This window comes from Nuphar pumila, unplaced genomic scaffold (assembly GCF_984573655.1).
Source record: "Nuphar pumila unplaced genomic scaffold, dmNupPumi1.hap1.1 HAP1_SCAFFOLD_1102, whole genome shotgun sequence".
NCBI lineage: Eukaryota > Viridiplantae > Streptophyta > Magnoliopsida > Nymphaeales > Nymphaeaceae > Nuphar > Nuphar pumila.
In genome coordinates, this window is record NW_028323587.1 from 22,592 (window position 1) to 38,477 (window position 15,886).

At 51.5% G+C, this 15,886-nt stretch overlaps 2 protein-coding genes and 1 pseudogene across 2 annotated transcripts; 1 reads left to right on the plus strand and 2 right to left on the minus strand.

Moving 5' to 3' along the window:
- The first annotated feature begins 1,467 nt into the window (after positions 1 to 1,467).
- Positions 1,468 to 4,278, plus strand: LOC149809538 (peptidyl-prolyl cis-trans isomerase CYP23-like). The gene is made up of 5 exons (XM_089994782.1): positions 1,468 to 1,614; positions 1,762 to 1,969; positions 3,114 to 3,219; positions 3,848 to 3,976; positions 4,134 to 4,278. The coding sequence occupies exons 1-5, from the start codon at positions 1,468 to 1,470 to the stop codon at positions 4,276 to 4,278; spliced, it is 735 nt and encodes a 244-aa protein (XP_089850908.1).
- A 2,905-nt stretch (positions 4,279 to 7,183) lies between these two features.
- LOC149809539 (uncharacterized) lies at positions 7,184 to 7,636 on the minus strand. Its single transcript, XM_089994783.1, has one exon. The coding sequence runs from the start codon at positions 7,634 to 7,636 to the stop codon at positions 7,184 to 7,186; it is 453 nt and encodes a 150-aa protein (XP_089850909.1).
- Positions 7,637 to 7,761: 125 nt separating this feature from the next.
- LOC149809540 (uncharacterized) lies at positions 7,762 to 9,485 on the minus strand (annotated as a pseudogene).
- Positions 9,486 to 15,886: the final 6,401 nt, after the last annotated feature.

The window sequence follows — 15,886 nt, forward strand, 5'->3', positions numbered from 1 at the left end:
AATTATATGGAAGCGCACGAGCAGTCCACACTGAACTGCGCATGCGGGAGGACTTGTATCTTGGGCACTTTACAATTGGGAGTGTTGATGAGTGAAGAGCTACGCCTTGCCCGAATGAGCAAAAGGACATGACTGGAAAACTCTGCATTTTCTAGGACATTGTACCGGTTCCAGCAAAGCAAAGGGAACCTGCGTTCCACGAACGATGTTCTTTCCTTTGAGTGCAAGTTCGGCGCACGTACAACTCACGCATGTCACAAACTAACAGCCCTCATGAGTTTGTCTCGCTCGCGATGCCGACGAGCACCATCTCACGGCAATCTTATTTGCATGTTTTGTGCTCGAGGTGACGTGGTTTCGTAGGTTCGGGGTGTGTTTGTTATCGCCTATGTACGAATTGCAAGCTCCTTCCCAAAGCATACCATGGGTCCACCAGGTTCGGTTGGCGCAGAATATCTGTATCATATTTGGCATGAAGTATGAGTGTGCGATCCTGTCCATATGGACCTTACATGGCCCTTACCAAAGAAACATTCGCATGTTGGTGCAGTGCAGGCTGTTCTGAACATTAGGATGTCTCTGGACAAACCAGCGCCATTTTTTTGTGTTGCATGATCAAATGTCATGTTTTCTGAACAAGAGGGAAGCAGGGTGTTCAGGGATGGCGACACTCTGGAGCGAATTTGCTCTCAACTTGCCCTATAACAGGGAGCACATGAATGGAACCCCTGTTATCGGATGTGTAAGCAGCCATGCAAGATGGCTTAATTATGGGGTAAACAAGGGAGTGGCAAGGTCTTATGCATCCAGGCTTGACACACAAAATATTCTCTCCTACACACGCAAACTTGTGCGCTGAAAGAATGCAGGGTTGCAAGGCAGATGTTTGGGAGCTTCAGGCGCATCTGCTGGTCTGTTTCAGTCGTTCTGTAAGAATCTGTAAATTTTAGGGCTTGCTCCTCATGCTGGTCTCGAGATTCTCGAGGCCGATACCTGCACATGATTATCTCGAGATAGTATACTAATCATTAGTCGCAGGATTAGTCTAACCCCAGCAACCGCATTACATGAGGACTCTGCGTCCATGCCATGGACCATGGCCATACTCTATGCTATTAGATAATGTTTGCATGCCATAGCACCATCTCCATTTGGCGCATGACCCGATCCACGCCCATCACAACATACTTCAGCGCTCCTTTTGGCAGGTAGTGACAGTGCAGGTGGTGGTGCATAGACGCTTAAGAGACTTGCAGTGATTCTGATAGTGAGTATCATTTATTTGCACATTTTAGTCTGGGCATGTGCTGAGTGACGGAAATTTGGTTGCGGCAATCTAGCGTTGTGGGGTCAGTGCTGTTCATGTCAGCCAAGTTGGCCTGGTCTCATCCTTACTGAATGTTGTCCTTTCGTGGATACATTCACGACTGGTTGCGTGCGATTGGGAAGTGCCAAACGTCCAGCGCGATGCTGCTTCTAGTTGGGCTTCTGCTTCTGTGCTTGCGGACGAGCACGGCAGTGGATGCGGCGCACGAAATGGAACCAGTTCTTGCAAGTGAGCGCGTGGTGTTTCAAACGACATTCGGGGACATCGAGATGGCATTTTATCCAGAGGTAAGCCTTGCACGTGCAGACAGGTTCTCGCCCACGTACATCGCTTCGTGTCCATGCCGACGCTTCTTGCGCCACAATCCTTTAATGTTGTGTAGTTGACATGCTTGTGGGTCAAGTTTGTGCGCTCAGACCCTGTGTGTTCTGCAGGTGGCTCCCATCACAGTGCCACACATGATAACCCTCATGAAGATGGGCTGCTTCGACTCCAACCATTTCTTCCGGGTCGACAAGGGCTTCGTCGCACAGACAGCAGACGTCATAGGTGGGAGACTTGTGCCTTTAGACGCAAAGCAGAGGCTGGAGGCTGACAAACACGTCCCTTTGGAGGTCAGGCCAGATGTAAAGCATCACACAGGTCCGTCAGTGCTTGTTGATATGGGGACCTTTTAAGCAACCATTGCAGCAGAACGAAGAACGTAAGGCACCAAACGAGTCATGATAGTCAGCTGTGCAATCAAAGAACTACTTTCCATGCATCCCAGTTCGCAAAGTTGAAAAACCCGGGTATAGGCTATATCTCGAGATAATCGGGCAGCTAAAAAATCTGGCCACTATTTTATCCCAGATCCGGGTGCCAAACACCTAAGGGATCCCATCAAGCCAATCTCTTAGAGAAGCCACGCCAGCATGTCATTCATACAGAGGCATGTAAACATGCCTCTGGTGCCTTGAGTGAACTTGAGAATACACGTTGGGAGACCCTTCAACCGACAATGATGTGAACGTGCCTCTCGTACTTTGTCTTGGGAGAGCATCTTACGATGTACATTGGAAAGGCAAGTCGTTATTGTAGCACATATTATTGTAGAACACCACCACGTAGTTCTTGGAGTTGCTAACGTCCATGTGGATGCGGTAGTGTTGTAACAAGACGCATCATCACCACCACCACCGGCTCAGGCGCACTGCGATATGCGACCAACACACATGCTTGTGCTGCTTCACAACATATACAGAGATTTGCAAACGCGCAGCAGCAAGTGGCTGACCACACGAACAAACTCCAGTTGAAAGACACTCTCATCAGTGTTTCGCAAGAGTTTGTGTAATTGCGGTTTAGTTGCCCGGTAACAGGGTCAAATCCTAACCCGGCGGAACACCGACACTCATGCTGGGGACAAGAGAGGGGTCGAAACCTAATCTGGCGGAACTCTGGCACTCTTGCTGTGCAGGCTCATGTGTTGTGCGTGTGCAATGCACAATGGCAGCTAAATCCAACAACGGACACATTACGCTAGCATTTCACCAAACAGTTTCATTTCCGGCTCTACATGGCAGAACAAACCAAGAATGTTCCGAACAGAAGTGGGGAGATTTTGACCCAGTTTGGCGAAGCACTGCATCACGGTGTGGAGAAATCCTCTGAACCCCCTACATACAATGACATGCAGTCACCTTGGGTCTTCTGTTGTGCGTGTGAGGATGGCATAGAGTAGCGTTCACATCCATGAATTGTTCACAGTCATGCATGAAGCTCAGTCGTTCCAGCGTCCCTTCAGGAACCCTATCCATGGCGCGCTCAAATGACCCGAACTCGGCGACTTCCTCCTTTTCAGTTTTGCTCGGGGATGCGCCGCACCTGGACATGCAGTACGCAATTTTCGGGTGCGTCTTCTGGTCATATTGTGCTGATTACCCTCTTTGCAACGTCGATGGCATACAAACTTGCACAGTCATTGCGCGAGGCTTTTTGCGATGCTTTCTCCATGGAGAATTAGGCAGCAATAATATCCGCATGCTTCTAATTATTCACTTCTAATTATTCTAAGAAATTCGTGTATTCCATGCGTGTATTAAACCCATGTAATTGCTAACTTCTGATAAAGACGTCTGTTATATGCGAATTGCTGGTATTGCCGATATTTAAGGGCACCCACCTCAGACATGGATTGTTTGGCGAGTGCATCCATTGGAGTTGCCAGTTGAGGGGGCGACTCCTAGTGCAAAGTTTGGCGTTACAACCAAGGTGGAGCGTTTGTTCACATACAGTCCGATATATGTGTTCCGTACTAGCACCACTCAGTTGTATACAATACCAAAACTATCCGACGATAGCTGTTCTCAACAGCATCCATCTGAAATTCCTTCTTGCGAAGGCATCCACCTCAGACACGGACTCCATGGCCTACTCACGGAAGTCAGGCTGGTGCAGGGGCGCTTGCCTCAAATGGTGCTTTTGGTAGCACTCATTCGTAATCAGGTTGCATTCCAAAAACAAACAGCCTTGGTGCAGGAAAGTGGTGAGCAGCATGGAGACTCTTCGGAAGATGGAGGGCGTGGAGACAACCCGATCCGGAATCTTCGTGATGCCCAAGGAACGCATCAACATTCACTCCACCTTTGTGTACTACGTTCTCGCTCCGTCCGCGACGCTTGAAGCCACGGCTACATGGAGTTTGTCCTCTTGTGGTGCGCTTTCTGCCAGTGTTTCGCCAGGCAGAGTAATTTGAGTCCAGACGAGAGCACCTTGTCTAGGATTGCCTGGGAGCGCTCTTCGTAGTCCTGTCCTTGTGTTTTAGCTTGTTGCCAGAAGCTGTGCTTCTGAATTTTGGGGACAGAATGGGGCTCAAACTCCATTCTGGTGAGACATTGGTTTCTGCTGCTGATGAAGCAAGAGGAGCAATGCTTTTGCACTGCGGTCTTCCTCCTGAGAACACTGCGTGATTCATGACACCGACTGTGCCAGACATTCAGCAATTTCTTGGGTCAGCTGGGTACCTAGAGCGATGAAAAGAGCTTGGACTGCATGGCTGCCAATACCTCGAAGTTGCGCTTCATGGCAGCCATGGACGCCGTGCGCACCTTCATCGCATCAATGTCTTTCATCGCGGCGTTGGTAGCTGCAAACCGTGGCAAGAGAAGGGCTTGTGCTAAAGTGGTACTTGGAGTTGCCAATGTTCGGGCTGTACACAAACGTAGGCTGCGCATCGTTGGATCAGCACATGCACAATTAGATTTCGAACAACTAGCGTTTCTGGTACCAAAACACACGCTTCGGTACAAGCTTAGCCAATTTATGTCCATGCAGCTATGGGGCTGACAACAGACCCAGGCGTTGGAGAAAATCGGCCGAAGGCACCTGCACCATCCTTGCGTTATGTCGAGAGGGTAAACTTTGCGTCGTTTTGAACTGTGGTGGATGATATGCAGATGGTGCTGGCAATTCCCCGTCAATGCAGGCCAGGCTTGAGTCGCTGGCGTTGGAGCTTCAAAAGACCCGAGAGAAGTGCCTTCCGTCGTGATTGTGCAAGCCGCACCAGGCGCCCCACACATGTTCATCCTTGCATGCTTCACACTTCTCGGACGGCAAGAAGCGAGAAGTCAGGGCGTCCGTTTGTCGACCCGTGGACGAACACGTATAGTAATCCAGGAGCATAACAGCATAGGCTGGAAATATATTAGCAACACCAGCCTCCTAGGGAGATGATTCGTGTACAATTTATTGGGAACCAATTATCTTGTTTTTGGAACCTTGTGTTTTTGTTGTACAACAAACATCGGAGAAGGTCGTGGTTCCACAGTACATGCCATGGCTTGTGTTACCAGTTAAACTGGAACTTCGTACGCAGCATGAATTTGGACCTTAAACAAGTTGCATCGCATTGCTCTCGTCATTCTCTTTCCTAGACCCCCCCCGTAAACCCAAATTTTCGGTAGGGTTTTGTTTGCAATTAAACTGTAACATAAGTGAAAAATAATATATACTTTTCCCGGTTTTCGTTTGGCCGCATGGGCTCCGCCCCCTCGCGTTTCCTTTCGGAGCTTGGCGACTTGGCGGCAGGGGGGGGGAACCGGGTGTCCAAGGCTGCCTTCGTACGTGGCGTCCGTCGGGAGCTCAGCTGTGCTTTGTGCAAGGGCAACGCGCGCATGTACTACAAGTCCCTCTCTCGTATCGCCGTGAACGTCGGCTCGGACTTCCATGCAGGGTGTGATGCACCGCAGGAAGATCCCGGCGTGGCTTAGGTTGCTGGTTTTCTTGTGTGTTTAGTCTTAGTTTGTGACATTGTCTTCAGTGTTAGTTTCTGTGTTTTTTTTTTTCCTGTTTTGCCAGCCCTGTCGCTCGTAACGCATACTTTTCCCGGCTGGACCATGTGCAAAATCCCCTAAAAATCAAATCCAAGCCCACAAATTGTAGCAGCATGGACGAGGCACCTGTGCCTTGTACCATTTTTACTAGACGTTGTGGAACCACAAGATCGTATCACATCTGATCCCGGGCTGTGTGGTACCACAAGTGAGGTGCTTTCGCGGTCGTGTTACCTTGTCTTTTACCAGGTAAAAGACAAGGTAACAGCGTGCACGCATGACAGGAGTCAGTGCTTACAATTATAGTCAATGCAAGGATATTGTCTGGCACAGAATGAACAGATTATAATCAGGATAATTGCAAAGTCCGGTGTCATCACACGATCACTCATAACGACCTACCTTTGCCTGCGCATTATTGAATACATTGCATACGCGAACATATCATAAGCATACGCCCTACATCCTGAATCCCAGCATTGCCACTAGCATCAGTCAAAATGGACTTTCATAAACACAGTTGAATCAAGTCATCGTCACGAAAGCGGCGCTATCCAAAAATAAGCAAATATGCGCCGAGCATGCAAATCACATATTGTTCTGTTGCCTGGACAGAGGTCATCGACATGCCCAAAGCCTCCTTGCCTTCCTGCTAAAAATATGAGCAGGTCGGAGAGCAACACCACATCAGCAGGAGCTGCCCACGACTCGAGGAAATCTGAAAATTGTGTCGCAGCGCACTCCCTTTGAGCAAAAGAACACTTGCATACTGGTTCTTACATCGCTGAGAACCCCTGCACCTGCCAAGCAAGGTCCTGCATAGCGGTTCTCCGATCAACTTTTGACTCCAAGCAGGCAGAGCTGCTCTGCCGCGTTCGGGCCCTACCAAGCGAGCAACTTCGTGAGCTTGCTGTTGGGGTCGCTGCGAGCATGCGCCTTGACAAGTTCGGTGTATGGAAGAATGAACGCGAGGAAGAAGAGGTGAGGGAGCCAGGCAGAGAGGCCAGGGGGGTCGGCGTTGTAGAACACATTGTCCTGTAGGGCGGGGATGTAGACGCAGATGAGCATGACGCTGACGGCGATGAGCACTCCGTAGAAGGTGTGTCTGTTTGTGTAGAGGCCCTTGTGGTCGAAGATCGAGACTCGGCGCGTTTTGCAGACAAAGATGTGCCAGAACTGCGACATGATGATGGTAATGTACCACGCCGAATTTGCCTGAACCACAACACACCGGAATGTCATCGACGCATTGTCATACAATGTGACATGCCGCTGCTGATGTTTCATGCTGGCTTGGCCAGCGTAAAAGCGAGAGGCGATGAAAGAAAAGGGAGAAGAATGTGAGCACGGGGGCAGTTTGTACAGGCCCTGCAACCAAGTATCCCAAGCATCATCATTGTAGTGATGAACACCACACAGATAGCAGCACAGAGTAGTCGGCACAGGCCGGCACATCAGCATTTCGCCAGACCCTGTAATTTGTGGGTCGCGGTGCTTGAAAATGTGTGACTGTGAGGGTAAAAAAGGGGGTGCGCAAATAACCTCAATCTGGCGAATCACCGCGGCACACACTCCAGTCTGCATCGTCATCACCATCTTGATAATCTGCTGTTGTTCGCACCTGGCGTACGATATGGGATTGCATCTCTGCGTCGAACACCCTATTGCCGATAGTGACTGACTGCTCGATGTTGTCCGGAAGCACCAGCCAGGTGCCTTTCTTGGGGTCGAGCCAAAAGATCTCTGAGGCTGGAACATGATTGATCTTGAATGTCCAGAGATAGGCTCCGATGCAGCACAGAGTCTGAGCCAAGCCGGCGATGAAGTAGGAGTAGTTGAGGAGTGCAAAGGAGACCAAGCGATCCTTGGCGATGTCTCGAGGCATGCGCTCCATGAGGTTAGCCTCTGGGGGCTCGAACGCGAGGGAGGAAGCCGGGCCTTGTTCGGTGATGAGATCGATGGTGAGGACGAGCATTGCACCGAGGCCGAGGGGCATGCCTGCGCATGAATACCTTGGTGTTGTAAGCGAATTCCTCTACCTAAGTGGGTGTTATGCGTGAATCATAACTGTGCCTACATATGTCCTATGATAAAGGGTTTACTTATGCCTGGAATGTGTACTTACTCCGACTGACTCATCAGAGACCAGAGCACTCCGCTCTGGTCTCTCCGCTCGTCGGTGGAGCAGAAACGCTGACGAGAGGCAGACAAAAAGGCAACAGACAAAGATACAGCCCACCTGAAAGCAGGCAAAAGGCAGGCAAAGAAACAGCGACAGAAAGAAACATCAAACTGAAATGCAGACGGAAGGTAGAGAAAGGAATAGCGGAAGCGGCGCACCGAACAGCAGGTTGAGGATGACAGCTGACGTTTCGGGGGGAATGTGGCACAGCGTGTACGCGATCGTCTTCTTGAGGTTATCGTACAAGCAGCGGCCTTCAGCGATCGCGTAAACGAGCGCTGCAAAGTCGTCGTCGAGCAGCACGACGTCTGCGGCTTCACGAGCAACTTCGGAGGAGTCAGGGTTGCCCATAGCAACTCCAATATCGGCACGTCGAAGAGCGGGGGAGTCGTTTACGCCATCTCCTGTGACGGCAACGACCTCCTTGCGGCGCTGGAAGTGGCCGACGATCAGGAGCTTCTGCTGTGGTGTGGTGCGAGCAAAGACAAGCTCGTCCTTATCCATGATCTGCAGGCAAAGGTGTGTGTTGCTGGTGTCACAAACTTGCAAGCAAAGACAAGCTCGGCTTGATCTGTGATCTGAAGGGGGGTGTGTGCTATTGGTGTCACAAAGTTGCATGCATGGACACACTCGTCCTGGTCCATGAACTGCAAGGGGTTGGGTACTGTTGGTCATGAGACAAAGATGCGATCAAAAAGTTGCTGCCCGCTGTGAGCCCGTTGCGAGCTCAACCATTTGCGGGGGGGGGAAGAAGTAATACTGAGTTGCCTGGTACAGGAGTTGCCTGATATAGTTTCAGAAGAGGGCTCCAAGCAAGCTCGCCAGAGCGTTTCGAGAATTGGCTGCGAGAAGGCAAAGACTCAAGAAGCACATGGTTTCTGGGCTTGAAATGCTGGGTAAGATGGTGTTGCGAGTGCCCAAATGTATCGCAAAGGCTGTCATGCGATGATGGATCCTTGACGATGGATCATCAAGGATCCATCAAGTTCTGGTACATATACAAAGGCGAGGACTTAATGCGTTTCAACGGGACGTAACGATATAGAGAACTATCACTCACACTGTGCTGTGTGGCATATGCACATGCAGACCAACGTCAGCTCGACTTCGGATCACATTCAGACGTCCGCTTGCCTCGGATGACGGTGACGGGTTCTTCACCCTCAGGTTAGTCCCCATCATCACACTACGCAAAGGGCCGCACCATGTCCCAGTCCTCGTCAGTGACGATCGTGTCGATCATAGTCCCGGTCACGACAAGCGCCTGCACGTTAGGGTCGTCAAGCGGCACCTGATCCTCCTCAACGCCGTACTCAGCAGCGACTTCGCGGCGGGTGGGCGTGGTGATGATGTTACACTTGCGTGCGATCGCCTCTGCCGTCAGCGGGTGGTCGCCCGTCACCATCGTGACACCGACGCCAGCGCGACGGACTGTCTCAACGGCCGGGGGGACTGCATCGCGGGGGGGGTCGATGAGAGATAGGAGGCCGCAAAAGGTGAAGCCATCCACGAGGCCGGCTTCAACTGCTTCTTCCTGCGAGGATGGGATTGTGGGCAATGAGGACCGCGGCACGATCTTGAAGGCGTGGCCGATGACTCGCTCCGCCATCACGCCGAAGCTCTGGTAGGCCTCATTCATGTCCTCTAGGAAGTCGTCGTCCATGTCCACCTCCTGCACGCCCTCGAATCCTCAGCATGGACCCCCCATGTTGCAATTTGTAGAGGCCGAATGCAACCAAGTACTCTAAGCATCATCACTGCAGCACTACATGAGGATGTATCTTTTTACATCACTACCGCATCCACATGGACATTGGGAACTCCAAGAACTACTTGGGAATCACATATGTAATGGCAGGAAAAAGTCAACAAGCAACCACGACAGCACATTCAAAGTTATTACATGATCATTACATCAAATTGACGGATCATCAGCAGCACACCTTTGCACGGTAGAGAAACTTCGTACACCGTTTCACGACATACTCTGGGGCGCCTTTGATCATGACGAGGTAGGAGGAGTCGTCCCCTGGGATCTCGACCATGGTGAGGGCCCACTTGTTCTTGGAATTGAAGGGGATGACATACACGCTGCGGAACGCATTCCTCGTTCCGTCCACATCGGTCAGCTTGTCGCAGAATCGGAGCAACCCAGAGTCCGTCGCGTCCCCAAGGACTCTGCAACGCAATATGCTTGCTTGGAGACCTTGAGACACAGCCTACTGAGCTTGGGCTAAGCTTGGACACCAATGGCACCTTACTTAGGCACCTTCCGCCGAGCATACACAGAGGCACACCCTAAGGCTGACAAAGAGTTGACCCTGGATATCTCGACGCAACTTAGCAAAATCCCGGGTAGCTCAGGCTGTAACAAATAATCAGAGCAACCCTGAGTCTGTCTCGACCCCTAGGAAACCAATAACACACACTCGTGATGGTGCATATCTTAAGAAACGTCATGAGGCAAAGGCGCACTTGCGAGGCGCGGTGCCAGTGGGGTCGCTGGACTCATCGGCGGCTGCAAACTGCGCCTTGTTGTTGCAGCAAGCGATGGTGATGAGCTGCGAGAGGGGGGAGAATGACAGGAAGAGATTGGAGGCTTCTGCAGGAATGGCGGCAGGGTTGGTGTTGACGTTGATGGCGAACGTGAATGTGGAAGTGCGCGCGAGTGCGCTGGTTCTGGCCCCAGACGCCTGCAACGCAGAAATGGCGTTGGGCCCGGCTGTGAGGATTTTCGCAGGGCACGGAAGGCCCGCCCCATTTGGGCGATATTCCTCCGCCTCGAAACACGGTGAATGCATGTTTGTATGCATGCAGTGCATACCAAGAAATACAAAAGCATGCCATGGGGTGCTGGTGGGAACCTATGAGAATTTCACTGGACAAACATGGGGTCGTGCTGACCATTCAAATAGTCAGCCTGTACGTCCCTCGTAATTTACAGGGTTCTCGGAACGAGGTCAGGCTTTGCATCTGTCTTGCATCCAAGTGGATCAATATGCAGTGTACCTTGTATCAGCTGCTACGAGAACTTTCCTAGGGAGTGTCACATAATTTCTATCAAGTAATCTCACTCAAGGTTTAGGAACCGGATGTACCAGGTGGGCTGACGCAGCATCTATTGATATTTTAGCAAGCTTTCATACGAGGGAACGCACTGCAGCCACGTTTGCTCCAATGGACATCCGCGAGAGTATGTCGGTACCGAAACGATTTGTCATGGCAAGCCCTGCGCCTGCTGACATATTCGAGGGCGCGAACTTCGAGTCGACGTCGTCAACGGAAACGCCCGACGAAACGGACTCCTGCTTGTGTGACGAGGTCTGACCCGCACCCCCAGAAACGCGTCCCAAACCAAACCTCGCAGAGAGGCGAGCTAGACCCACTGAAACTCGGCCCAGGCCGGACGCCTGCGAAGTGCGTGAGATGCGCTCGAAGCGGCGGGGGGCGGCGGTGAGGAGGATTTCGTTCGCGGACTTGAACTGGCGGTTCACCCAGCAGTTCATGACGGTCATTTTGTTCTGTGTCAGCGTCCCGGTTTTGTCGGAGGCGATGCGGGAGGCAGCCCCGAGGGCCTCGACGATGTCCGGGCGCTTGGCGACAACGCGCTGCTCCTTCATCTTCATCGCAGCTGATGAGAGCATTGCCGTCACGGTGGCTGGGAGACCCTGCGGGATGTTGGCAACCAGCACCACCACCAGGCCATTCACCTGAAGGTCCTCACGGTGAATAAATAAACCTATCGGGTACGAACAAATCAGTCTAACACCCAATACGAGGATCTAAGGACAAATTGCCCTAAGCCTAACGGCCTGTAGCATGTTCCTCGGATCAGAACGCCTGGCAAGGCACTATGCGCAGGGATAACATGAGAGCTCAAATCCAGGGTCTCAACCCCTCATTGCTGAATAATTTGCGGGTGTAGACATCCGGAAATGCATGAATTTGGGGGACAAAAATGGGGGTCGGAACCCAATCTGGCAAAGCACTGAGAAGAAGGTGGAATTCGTACAAAGGCATCCGCGAACTTGAAGCCTCGACCAAGGCCGATTCCGAACAGCACAATCGCCATCGTGAGCGCCACAACCGCGATGAAGGTGACGAAGATGCGGATGTCCTTGACCAACGTGGTCTCCTGGGTGGTGGTGCCGGCCGTGAGCGTGTTGATCTTTCCGATGAACGTGTCATCCCCGCAGCGGACCACAATGCCTCGGCCCTCCCCATTGAGCACCTGAGATGACATGAACGCGATGTTCTTTGACTCATGGGCTGAGTCGTGCTGAGATGAAGCGCTCATAGCGATTGGGTCGGCCTCGCCTGCAGACACACCGTAATATATGTATCACACAGGTGCTTTGCCAGGCAGCTTGCTCTGTGGTCTGTATCCCGAAAAAAGGATTGCAATTGATTGGGCAGAAACGAGGGTTGGCCAGCAAAGAAACGATAAGTCAGCTTATCACACACGGATATCTCACACATTGCGATGACAATGATGTGGGGTGCTGTCTTTGTCGCTTGTTGACTATTTCTTGCCATTGCCTGTGTGGGACGTTCTCAAGAGTTTGGGAGTATAGGCATGTGATTCCAAAGATTCCCCAAGTAGTTCTTGGAGTTGCCAATGTCCATATGGATGAAAAGTTGGGGTCAAATCCCACTCTGACGAATCACTGAACTCGGCAAAACGTCGCGTTCGCCGCACCCGGACTCAGGTACCAGTACCTCAGTCTCGGTACGCGTACCGAGTCGCGGCAAGTATGCATAGCAACGTATCCCTACCTGAAGATCTGAACACCTGAGAGTACATACCAGTGAGCGAGGAGAAGTCGAGTTTAAGGTCTTTGGCTTCGATGACCTTCATGTCCGCAGGCACACGGGTTCCGATCACCAAGTGGACGATGTCGCCAACGACCAGCGAAGCGGCGTGCACCTGCGACTCCTGGCCATTTCGCACAACGTTGGTGATGGAGGGCAGGAGGCTTTTGAGCGAGTTGGCTGCCTTGGTGGCTTCGCGCTCGTTGCGGTACTGCACGCACACCTCAACGACTTGATCTCATGACACCTGCTACAGCAACTCAAAGAAACATTTGCTCCTCCGCAGCTGGTTGTGGGTACTCTCAGTGACAATGAGCGGACTGGGAGCTCAGAAATGGGATGCTTGGCACTGGGATGTACTGTTGTTGCCAGTCGCCGTGGCACATGCTGCAAAATGAACCACCAGTTTGTCACCAACTGGAGGATGTCACGGCGACAACAGGTGAGCAATCGCACCGCTTCTGTCGCGAGTATGAAGACGACGAGTGCCAAGGTAGATCCAATATAGATGTTGGCCAAGTCCTTCTCGGTTTGAATCGCGTACGCGATGTACGAGAGGATGCATGCGATGATGAGCAGCAGCAGCAAAGGGTTGGTATATTGCTTCAGATACTTGAGCCATTCTGGCATGGTTTTGGGAGGAGTTAAAGCGTTGGGTCCGTTCACCCTCAGTCGTTCCGCGGCCTCCTCGTTGCTCAAACCCTGCGATTTGCTGACGTTCGCGAAGTCGACTCTCGTCACGAACTTGTTGGCCACCTCCTCAATGCTGAGGTTGTGCTCTTCGACATCGTACTTCCCGACGTCCGCTGAGCCCTTCTTCTCGGGCTCAGCCGCTTCCTTTGCCATGCTGTCAGGCGCGACACTGCATGCTCGCAGGCACACGGTTAGTCGGTCGGTGTTGTGAGTGACTGCAGTAAGCTTATCGTCGATCACGCTAACACTGTGATATCGGCCAAGTCCCAACAGATCAAAGTCTGGGAAATTGCAAACGCTTGCTGACACGCACGCGGAACAGCGCAATACGGTGGATACTTCTCTTGCGAATGTTCGGCTATCAGCCACGCATCTCGAGACATGACGGGCAGTGCACTTCCAAGGTACCCCTGTGTATCACACTGAACACCGAGCGCACTCACAAGAGTTACCAGGCCATATACCGCCCACAGATTGGATGGACATTTCCACGGGCATGATAGCGGCGTCAGCGCAAGCAGCAGGCAATATGAAGTGATGCAGCGATTATGTCGCTTTTGGTACATCCACAGCACGCAAAAGCCAGCGAGAACATGTAGTAAAACGTTCTGCATTCATATCACCCGTGCTGCACAGCGCATGCTTGCTCAAAGCCGAGAAAAATATCGGGTGCCTTGTGGACACTGGCATGACGCAAACAGATACGGTCTGCAAGCAGTTTATAGCCCGCATGGCAAACGCTTTCCATTAAAATCTCGCGTGCATTATGTTGGAATATTACTTTGCGTTTCGATCGGTCCATGGCACAGGTGTGAAGACAAGGATGCCTTATCCTCAGGCAGCACGGACATAAAAAACTATAGGCATATTCGGCATGATAGCTTACAATGTGATATTGCATGTAATCTTGGACGAGAATGTGCTCTCGACTTCGGCAATATGATTCCCCAGGAGGTTTCACGAGACAGTGCAGACAAGTGCTTACGCAACCCTAAGCAGCTGCGCTCAACACAAACCACAGCAGGCACAACTGCACCCATTCAAGCGATCTTGCCATACACGACTCAGAGAATCAAAATTAGCCACCGTCATAATTGAAGTGCGCTGTGTATGCCTGCGAAAATCACACCTGCTCCACCTTCGCAACCACACCTAAAGCAGCAATAAGCCACGTTCGTTCACCAACACAAAGCCGTTACAACCAACCCACTTCGCGCTGACAAACTCCAGGATGAACATGTACCATTCCTGCCCTGCTCAGGACTGGTTGGTGATTGCACTGGCAGTGCACCTGCAAGTCTGCTGACAGCAGTGCACACTCATCCGGCATGACGTCAGGATGAAGCGGCCTGCGTACATGATGGCCAGAGGCTATGGCCATATAGTGCGCGACGGCATGCTGAGCCTCATTTCGAGCTTACTTCGGTCCGATGTGGAGAAGTGTACACAATCGATGCTGTCGATAATATCTACGACGTTGAGCGGATGTTTGGCTGACGAACTCGTGCGAGCGGCAGCGCGGGCAAGTCCCGACCGCTCACCTACAATGCTTTCGAACGTGCGTGCTTGATAGCTTCGGCCTATGTCGTCTTCTTCGTGTTCTTCCCAGTGTTTTTTTAAGATATGGTGTTGTATTGCACTCCAGTTTTGTGCGGTGCCGCGGTCCGTGGCACCATCATCACCTCTATATTTAAGCCCACAGTTACACCCAGGAGCCATAGAGAAATCAGTAATATCGAGGGAATCTACCCCACAACGGGTCTATTCAGTTTTGTACCAAACACTGCATGAATACATTCGAGATGTTGGCAACATGGTCCATGTCATTTTGGTTTGCCGCGATCCATGCCATGGTAAAACAGGATGTTGCAACACGAACCGAAATCTCGAGCTCTATTGCATGGTCTCATCATCGCGTCATTGAGAGCCAGGTAGATAGCCTAGACCAGTCCACACTTCCTGGCGGAATTGACACTTCTTCAATGCTGTACAATCTCTCAATCGCATGCACTTGATACATTTTGTTGATAGCTGTGTCTGGGTGTGAAGAGAACTGCCAACCACACTAATGGGCATCGACTGACTGGGCTGCACGCGCCTCTGGAAGTTGATTGACTGGGCAACTCAAGGCATATGAGACTGAAATTATGATATTTGTCTCATAGGTGTTTCTGCTGTGAGTTCTGGCCATCGCGCGGCCATGGCCCCTTTGCGAGCCACTGATCCACGATCGCCCTCACAACTTCGTAAGCTGCTGGAGGAAGGCAAATACGAGTCAGACAATTCAATCAGAAGCACATGTGAGTCTGTGAAAACCTGGCTAGCATGCAATCAAGACAACCTTCGGGACTTCTTCAAGGAATGCTATCTCCGTTGCTAAATTGCGTACTCGGATTGCAACGCACAGGCTGGCTGACTCTGGTAGACAGCAGGCCGTCAGAATGCGCATCATTGCTGGATTTGTTGAGACCAGATGGCCAATTGTTCCGGGCTATGGTGGAGCTCGATGGCGAGGGCTTCAACCAGTACCAATTACCGAGCAAGATGCTTGCGCCTCAC

What these genes read in the sequence shown, in the direction of transcription:
- LOC149809538 (XM_089994782.1), top strand. Translation starts at nt 1,468, where the DNA reads ATGCTGCTTCTAGTTGGGCTTCTGCTTCTGTGCTTGCGGACGAGCACG. An exon ending in AGATGGCATTTTATCCAGAG is followed by an intron (nt 1,615 to 1,761) that starts GTAAGCCTTGCA and finishes TGTGTTCTGCAG; the next exon opens with GTGGCTCCCATCACAGTGCC. An exon ending in AGATGTAAAGCATCACACAG is followed by an intron (nt 1,970 to 3,113) that starts GTCCGTCAGTGC and finishes GCGTCCCTTCAG; the next exon opens with GAACCCTATCCATGGCGCGC.
- LOC149809539 (XM_089994783.1), bottom strand. Translation starts at nt 7,636, where the DNA reads ATGCCCCTCGGCCTCGGTGCAATGCTCGTCCTCACCATCGATCTCATC.